Source organism: Convolutriloba macropyga, chromosome 7 (assembly GCF_964194025.1).
Source record: "Convolutriloba macropyga chromosome 7, txConMacr16.3, whole genome shotgun sequence".
Classification (NCBI taxonomy): Eukaryota; Metazoa; Xenacoelomorpha; order Acoela; family Convolutidae; genus Convolutriloba; species Convolutriloba macropyga.
In genome coordinates, this window is record NC_134474.1 from 11534604 (window position 1) to 11544249 (window position 9646).

The 9646-nt window shown below is 34.5% G+C and overlaps 1 protein-coding gene across 1 annotated transcript; it reads left to right on the forward strand.

Moving 5' to 3' along the window:
• Nucleotides 1-1453: 1453 nt before the first annotated feature.
• LOC142342092 (coiled-coil domain-containing protein 138-like) lies at nucleotides 1454-3256 on the forward strand. Its single transcript, XM_075393281.1, has one exon. It carries the CDS (start codon nucleotides 1538-1540, stop codon nucleotides 3239-3241), a length of 1704 nt encoding a protein of 567 aa, XP_075249396.1. The 5' UTR covers nucleotides 1454-1537; the 3' UTR covers nucleotides 3242-3256.
• The last annotated feature ends 6390 nt before the right edge of the window (nucleotides 3257-9646 follow it).

A 9646-nucleotide genomic window follows, 5' to 3' on the forward strand; every position in this document is an offset into this window, starting at 1 on the left:
AGAGAATTCGTCCTCCGAAGGAGAAGTTTGTCATAAAGGCAGTTGCCACTGTGGTATTGTGAAATGGGAATTTTGGGGCTCACCAGACATCGACGTTTTCGACTGTAACTGTTCAATTTGTGCTAAGAAATCTCTTTTTCACTGTATTATCCACGAAAGCAAATTTAAACTCCTCTCTGGCGAAGAAAGTTTGACGAATTATCAGTTTAATAAACGAATTGCGCAACATCCGTTTTGTAAGGTTTGTGGAACTGAGTCGTTTTACAGGCCGAGGTCAAACCCGAATGGTTACGGTATTATGTATCGATGTATTGATAGCGATACGGTGGGCAAAGTTACGATCCATAAAGTGGACGGACAAAATTGGGAGCAGACAGTTCCTGGAAATGAGTTGATAAAATCTAAAACGTACTCAAATGAGGACTGAATAGATCACTAATATTTGGCGTATATTTATTTTTGTAATCTGAATGTTAGATATAAATTTCCCTTAACATCGTTTCAACTTATCTTACAGTAGGCACTCTAGTTTATTAGCTCTTGCACAAAGCACTGACTATTTTTTTTTGTAATTCGTTGATTTTTAATTGCTCTTGAACAAAGTTCGAACCAGGTATTGTAAACGTGTCTTTTTAAGCAAATTTTCACTTGACCGTTTTGACTTTTCGAGACTTTTACGCCCTTGACTTTTTGTTTTTTGTGATCTAAATTTCTCTCATTCACAATTTTGAGCACCTAAACTCAGGTGGCAGAAGTTTGATACTAAAAGTCAAATGAAAAGTGCGACGAAATTGGTGTCATTTTTAATTGCTATCGAACGAAGTTTGAAGCAGTTATTGTAAACGTGTTGATCTTTTTACGACTCGAAGAGGAGTATTGAGATTCTACACTTTTTTAGCTGAAGCAAGTTTGTTCATAACTTTTTACTTTTGTTTACAAACATTGTCATCTGTTTTAGAACGTTGACTTCTGTTTTCGAACAATTGACTTCAACAGTAGCTTAGTTACTAATACACAGTGATTAGGTACTGCTGGTAATGTTCAAGGCCGAAAGGTCTTTTTGAAGCGTTTTGTTCACATAACAGTCCCTCCTCCCTATCCCACTTACAGAACCCGCCACATACCTACGCCCCCACCTATCTACCCCCACCCACCTACCTACCCCCCCCCCCCCCCCCCCAGTACCCCCACCTACCGACCCTATCTACCCCCTCCCGCTCACCACCTAAATAAATTCCCCAACCTACCTGCCCTCGACCCTACTTACCGCTAAGCGATTTTAGTCCCCACGGACTGAAGCAGGCTGCAATAGATCAATTGCTCCCGCTAGTCGTTCGAGAGCAATTCTTCCGACGCTAGTCGTTTTGTTTATCTGTGGTTCTTTAGTATGTTGGGCTTTCGCTATTTTTCTCCCTATTCAAAAAATAGAAATAGCTTCACTGAATAGCTTAAGCATCCTTCATTTAGATTATCTTTAAAATTTGTGTTTTAGATTTATCGATGACGTTGGTTGTGAAACATTAATAAAATTATTGAAATGAGCTCGGATTTAGATTCGACAATTTTGTCATCAACTAACACTTCAGAAACTGACCTCACGCTCACATCCGAAACAGGATTATTTCGTCATCAAAAAGCCGATCAGGCTCCATACAATTCCCACTATGGAGAGCTGGACCTAGACAGCCTCCATTTGGAAACAAACGAGCCACAAAAGTGGAATTTGAAACAAGACCAGTCCAAAAATGCGGTGTTAGATGAACTCCAAAAAATCAGTTTGCAACTCAAGAAAGAGTCAAAAAGACAGAAAGAGTTTGAAGATTCGCTTTTGAAGCGTGGAAAAATGGTGGAGCAAAGAGAAAAAGAGCTGAACGATTTTTCATTTCAGCTAATGGAAAAAGAAAACCGAGTTGTCACTTTAGAAGCTTCGCTTTTTGAAATGAAACAAAATTTTGAAACTATTATTCAATCGAAAGTTAACGAAGGTTTGAAAAATAACAGAGAACAATTTTTGGAATCGTTGTCGGCGTTGGAAAAGGAATTGAAAGAAAAAACATCGGAGGTCAAACGTCTTCAAGGAAGTTTTAGCATTTTGAAAGATACGTGCGATAAGCAAAAGTCAAAATTGACCGAATTTGAACAGAAAAATGCTTTGTTACAAACACAGCTCACTTCAACGAATGGAAGGTTGAAAAATTTGCTAAGACAGCAGAAATCGTCAAATAACGTCTCGAAACCAGAAGCTATTACTAAACAGCCAAAAGCTAAGTTAATTTCTCGAGCTATTAACTGTAATTTAGTTAATATTACGGGAAATGGAAGTTCCGCAAACGCGCAATGGACTAAAATGGATGAAATTTTAAGCGATCAATTTGATTGGCTCTGCGAGTTTCAGTTTGAAAGTTTCAAAGATTCAGAAATTCCGAATCGAGACTCGGTTTTAGCTAAATCAAATAAGCTGATAGTTCTTTTGATCAATAATTTCTTGAACAATACTCAAGCAGTTCAATCTATATCGCCTAGGTTGCGGGTTTCAATGTTGCGAACAGTTTATTGGACTTTATATTTTGGAGGAAACTCAGCGTCAAGTTTTTATCCCAATTCGAACTTACATAAATTGAGCGAGCAACTTATAAAATCTATGGAAGCAAAGAATTCTGGGATAACGAGTAACTCAAATCTGAACCAAACGGAAAGCGACCAATTTTGCTCATCACAGGAATCGAACGAACGTCTGTACTCGCTGCTCATTTTGATGAGAAGTTGTAACGAAACCTACAAATTAGTGAAAACGGTCACTCAACTTAAAAAAGAATTAAACTCGGCTGAATCTAAAGCAAATTTTGTAAATATCAGAGCTCCTATGTACATATCTACACTTGTTAATACGCATAAACAAGCTGAATTTGCTGCAATTCTGGACATTTACGTCCAAATATCATTGGAATCGTCACTGGAACCCAACCTTTGTTTACCAGCTGTTTTGGATGAAATTTTGGTGGAAAAGTTATCTAAACTACTTCAAGATGCCAATCCAGAACCGCAATTGTTGGAAAAATTGATGGTTGTTATGCAACGAATTTGCAAATCGAGGAACTTGAAGAAATTGTTTGATCAGAAAAATTTGACACCACATGTTCAGCAATTGTGGCTGAAAGCTAATACTGATAATGCCTTTTTAGCTCTTAGTGTTAGATCTGTTTTGTCATCCGTGGGTGCTAATATTCCAATTCTGAAATAAAATTTGATCACATCATTGTTTTGAAAGCATGTAGAGACGACAATGCAGGGGTGGTGAGAATTTTAAGGGCCAGAGAAATTTAAGTGATTTCAATTTTATGGACCAGAGTTTAAGCGAGGTGAAGCGAACCCTTTATTGCAGACATGGAGTTTTTCCTCAACAAAATTTGATTTTAATTCTCAAAGTCTGGGTGGATCGGTTTTTCTGTGGTCACTGATTATAGTGGTGGTGAACAACAAAACAGGCTAAAAATCTTCAATCTTTTCACGTCTTCCTGCAATTTACCGTCAAATCCCTGAACAAGTATTGTATAGTGTATGTATGGTTTTGTATAAAAAAATGGCGGGTGGACCAAATATTTGCCCCTCAAAGGGAAGATATTGCGATACTGACAATTTCTGCTAGTTTATAACATCCACGATTAGTTAGATCTACTTTATGAAAGGAGAAAAAGCTCATCACGGAAGCAACTATTTCGAATTGATGGTGCTTAAGAAAGCTTTGGAAAATTTAAAAGCTTGCTAAGACAGCAGGATGGCTTAAAGCCAGGACGGCAGTTTTTGGTCGAGCCGTAGACTAATTGAATAGCAACTTAAATACAGTAGTAATTATCGCCAAATTTGTTTTACTCATTTTGAAATTTTTGAGATGTCATATGCTCAGTATTCTAAAATTGATGATTATCACCGTTTTCGAGGTAAAAATGCAAAAGCTACGATTGTTGAGATTTTAGCATAAAATTTGTCTATTTTGAGTTTTCGCAAACCAAAAAATTCATGTTCATATCACTGTGAAAACGTTTGCTCATAGTTTGGAAATTGGTTATCGCTGGTTGTTACCGATGAAGAAAAGACTATTTCTAAAATTTCTACTAAAATTCTAAATAATTTTTAATTTTGATAGAAAATTGTTAACCGTGTATATAGTTAGTATCAGAAATGCTGATAGATTGGCATTTTCCAACAATTTTTGTTGATCTCCATGGACAAAACGAATGTCAAATTACTTTTCTAATATTATTAATTGCTCTCGAACGACGTTTGAAGCAATTATTGTGTGACTTTTTCGTTTTGTGTGCTCTAAATTTTGTACCCCCCCCCCCCGACTGATGCTAATATATTCGAGCTCCCTCAAGATGTCGGACAGCAATTTTTCCAACGTTAGTCGGTTGTTTTTTTTTTTCGAAAATATCGCCGACTGTAACTAAATATTTAAGTTTTGAATTCTAATATATGATAGCGCAGGGTCACACGCATTTTTAGCGGCGTTATAGATTGCTGCAGCTCTTTTTGCACCGATGTGAATGAAGCTGTTAGGCATTTATTGTTAAAGGCGAACCAAGCTTAAGCCAGGTAACTAGTTGACTTTGTAAACTGAAATCAATGTCTGAAACTTTCAGCCGATTGCTACTTGAATTTCAGCCGGCTATTATTGACCTCGTTGTAGTTTAACTATTAAAAAATTTTGAATTAAATTCAGGCGTTGTCCTTTTAAAGATCTTTAAGTTCAAGCTTTATTGACATCTTGTTATCAATGGGAAGCGAAACGGTAGAAAAGGAGATTAAAGCGTGAAAATTTTGCTGCTGACTTCAATTTTGAGTTTAAAAAATTGTTTGAAACTTTCGTTTGTTGAGAGAATTTTGGGTCTTATGCAGCAATTTGGCCTCTATTTTGGCTCTTTTTTCTATAGTTTACTGAATTGTTCTCAAGGGCTGGATCGTTTTGTTCGGTCAGAGAGAACTATTTTTTAAAGTTGTTCAGGATTTGTTTTGGTTGCATTGTTTTTACATTCCAGAGAATTTGGAATTTGTTTGTGTTGATAACTCTTAATGGCAGAAAAACTGTAAATCCGTGGGGCATTTAAATGCACTAGTTGGCCTAAGTTAGTTCTAGTAGTTTTTCGAGTGCTATGCGATCTAAATTTAAAGTGAACGTCATTTTGAAGTTTTGTGTATTGTTTTTGCATTTGTAATCAATTTTGTTGATTTTTATTTTGATTGTTTTTATCTGTAATCCCTGATAATTGTATATGGGTACGTAATTTGGTTAAAAAGCTTTAACTTTTCATTGCTCTGAATAATTTTCATTTTGTTTCGTAGTTGTTAGAATTTCGGCCTTTAGTGTTTCAATTTTCCTGCAGCTCTTGATGTTCATATGCTGCATGGTTTTTGCATACTGTTCTAGATATTATATATTATATACTCACGGATAATTCCACAGGTTTTGACAGCTAAGTTTGTTGGTTCGAAAGTTTTCGATTACTTGTTATTAATTTCGATTTTAATTGATTGATGTTGTAGGTCATTTTAACTATGCGAGTTTTTCCGGTAATAAAATTTGTAAAAAGTAGCAGTAAGTTGGTTATCACAAACGAACGATGATGATTTTTATTTACAACGAGCAAACTCAATGATTTCTTTTTAGATGCTGAAGTTCTTACGTTATCTTTTTCCCGTCAGTTTTACAGTGAAGGCAAATATAAAGTTTCTATTGCTTAACAGCTTTTTCTATTAAATGTGCTCTAAAATAGACAGGAATCTGTAGTCCTAAATACAAAGAAGTAATTCATAGCTTTGTAACTTATGCTGATTTTGCGCCTGTTGCGTGTTTAGTTTGTTGAAAATTTTGGTGGAAGTATCGTTCGAATGACTTCGTTCATGTGTGAAACTTTGAGCTTTGTGTAGTTTAATCTGCTGTCTGATTCACAACCCGAAACAGCTGGTTCATGTAGAGCAGTTGACATCAACAGTATCTACCATCTTAATGTTTTTTCTCTCGATAAATGTGAAACTACTTATTTGATCTCCTTGGATTGTAATGTCTTTGCTCTGCTAATCACGGATCATCTGCAACGTTGAGTCTTGCAACCACTAATTGAAAGTCACTAGGGTGCAACAAAACGGACCCGACTTAACTGCTCAAATACGAGAGGCGTTGAGTTCTTGATTTTAAATCAAAATTTTCTAATTTTGACGTAGCTCTTCTTGGAGCCTTCTACTTCATGTGTACTTCATGTTAAAAAAATTAAAAACTCAAATTTTAATACTTAGATTTCTAGAATATTACAAGCAGTCTTTTTTTCTGATCTTTGCTTAACATTTACATTGAAGGCCAGAATCTATGGCGGTTGTTTTCGGCAACATGTGGCAGCTATAATTGTTTGCATTTACAATCTTGTGATATAGATGTTCAGTTAAAGTATGCACTCACGCGTTACCGGCTCTGTATACACAAATAAGTGCAACTTTTTTAGATTTTTCGATAGAATTTGAAAAAAATTTAATGCAATACTGAGCGTGCAATGGTTCCGATTATCATTCAGCTTATACAGCTTATAGGCAACCATGCTTCTTGAAACAGATAGAGTATAAAATTAAGTTAATGTTTAATTGCTATCTACCATTTTTTTTACTTAAAGTACCATTTTTGTAGGTTTTTTTAGAACCAACAGTGGAAGGAGCACTTGACGTGATCAACGAATTTTTGGCTTGTAAGTTTAAAAGTTTCGTTCATGCGTCGTCTTGAGTGTACGAAATTTGCCTTTTACAATTCCTTAACAATGCTTATATTTTATCGGCTGTTTTCTGCGCCTTTTTTGTCTTGGATAAATAACTTTTTGTTAGACAATCGAAAAATTGGCCTTATCATAAACAGGGTACTCTAAAGCTGCGAATAAATCGTTTGGCAATGAATTTTTAGTTCGAGAAATTTTTAAGACTGAAAATTGTAAATTTTTTGCATTCTTTCTGCTCTCTCAGAGTACTTTAACATAGTTTTTGGTTGTACAAGTCATAATTAACTTATTATTGAGTTCTGAAATAGTACCTCTCAATTTGTCATTAATTTTATGAGAAGTTTTTTTTTGAAACATGTAAATTACTCAGACTATAACCCTAAGGTTAGATATCTACATGCTCTAAAATGTTAAATAAATTAATCATCAGCATTGTTATTAATATAGTAATCTTCAAATTCTGGCTGTTCGTTTTTATAGGTAAAAATAGGATTTGAAGGCTCCTATTTGTCTATTAACGGGTACTTTCCTGTGTTGATCGAGCAAAAACTCGGTTAAAACATTTTTAAAGCAAGTTTTACTGTTAAAAGTTCTTATTGAAGAGGGCAATTTGTTCCATTTTTGAACGCTTTTAAAGATTAAAGATTTGTTACTTTAGCATCAGAGCTTTAATGTTTCTCTTTATCTTTGGACAGAAAATTGGAGTGAAACAAAACTGCCTTAGAATGCAGTTGATTCGGCGGTTCGCTATTTCGTAATGCGTTCTGACGCTTCAAGTGTTTGAGTCCCCTTTGCAGTGTTTGCATCTTCTTAAGATGGTTCATACTTTTTTTTTATCAATTTTGTTTATAAATTGTAGTTTGTATGGTTTCTACCTCTAATCCCTGATTTTTGTAGAGGAGTGTGTGATTCGGTGAAAAATGTTGTTCATATACTGCACAATTTTTTCATACCGTTCTGGATATTATATACTCAAGGATAATTTTACAGGATTTTGACAGCTAGTTTGGTTGGTCCAATGGTTTTTGATTTTGCTATTAATTCCATTTTTAATTGTTGATGTAGATAATTTTATTTATGCGGAATCTGTTTTTTCCTGTAATAAAACTTGTAAAATGTAACAGCAGGGCGTTCATCACTAAAAAACGATGTCGATTTTTGTTTAAATCCAGCAATTTCTTCATTGATTTATTTTTAGATTCTTTAGTGTTTACTTTATCTTTTTCCTGTCAGTATATATGATTTTTACAGTGACGGCAAATATGAATATTCTTTATTGCTTATCATATTTTTTTTAAAAAAAAAAACCTCTAAATGAACAGCAAAATGTTCTCGTTAGTACAAAGTAGGGATTTGTAGCTTATGTTTACTTGTTGATTTTGCGGCAGTTCCCTTTTTAGTTTTTTTTACAGTTGTGGTAGAAGTATCGTTCAAATGGCTTCAATCATGCTTGAATTTTTGAGCTTTGCGCAACTTAATTTTAACCCTGATTCACAATCTGAAACCGTTGACTCATGTGGCGCAGTTAATCTCAATAGGAGCTACAATCTATTGTTGTTTGTCATTAATTTCATTTTTAATTGGTTAATGTCGTAGGCCAATCTAACTATGCAAGATCTGTTGAGTTTTTCTCCTGTAATAAAAATTGTAACAGTAAAAAAATGTTTAAAAAAAGTAACATCAATTTCATCTAAAAAAACGATGACGCTTTTTGATTAAATCGAGCAATATCTTCAATGATTACTTTTTAGACTCTGGAGTTTTTACTTTATCTTTTTCCTGTCGGTATGTTTGATTTTTACAGTGACCGCAAATATGAAAATTCTCTATTGCTTATCATATTTTTAAAAAGCCTCTAAATGGGCAGCAAATTGTTAATAAAAAGTAGGGATTTATAGTTTTTGTTAACTTGATTTTGCGCCAGTTTTTTTATAGTTGTGGTAGAAGTATTGTTCGAATGACTTCGATCAAGCTAAAACTTTTGAACTTTGTAATTTAAATTGCTCTCTAATTTAATTCACAATGTGAAACGGTTGACTCATGTAGCGCAGTGAGCATCAATAGGATCTACAACATATTGTCGTTTTTTCCTCGATGTACTTGAATCTACCTTTCTGATCTGCTTGGCTCGTAATGTCCGATTGGTCTGCTGATCACATCAAGTATTGCAAGATGTCGTTCAGTTTTTGCATTGTATCTTGGGACTTTTCCTGCTATGTCTTTTACATCATCATCTGCACAACCAATAATTGAAAATCTATAGGGTGCAACAAAATGGATCCCGACTTGAGCGCTCTAATACGTGAAGCTTTGAGTGCTGGAATTTTATCAAAGATTCTAATTTTAACGTAAATATTTGTAAGAGTCTTCGTCTTGTGTTGACGAAAAATTTGACTCACATTTTAAGACTTAGATATCTAGAAAATGAGCAGCGGTCCATTTATTTTTCTTTTATTCTTTTGATCTTTGCTTTGTACGATTACATTGAAGGCCAAAACCAGTCAGAGATTTTTTTTCTCGTAACATGTGGCAGCTATAATGGTTTGCATTGACAATCTTGAGATGTTCAGTTAACGTATGCACGCACGTGTTAACGGCTCGCTATTCACAGATAAGTTCAAACGTTTTAGATTTAACATTGCGGTAATACTTGTTTTGTGTGAAATGTCACGCTAGTCAATGCAAATCTTGAGTGCTTTGAGCTTTTGGTTGTTGTAAAACTGAAAATGAAAATCCAATTTTTTTCAAAAATCAGTCATTAAGATAATTTAACCCAATGGAATTTAAAACAAAAAATAATTTTCATTGCAATTCTGAGCATGCAATAGTTGCCGATTATCAATCAGGTTCTAGGAAACCATGCTTCCTGAAACAGTTTGAATATTAAGATA

What these genes read in the sequence shown, in the direction of transcription:
- LOC142342092 (XM_075393281.1), top strand. Translation starts at nt 1,538, where the DNA reads ATGAGCTCGGATTTAGATTCGACAATTTTGTCATCAACTAACACTTCA.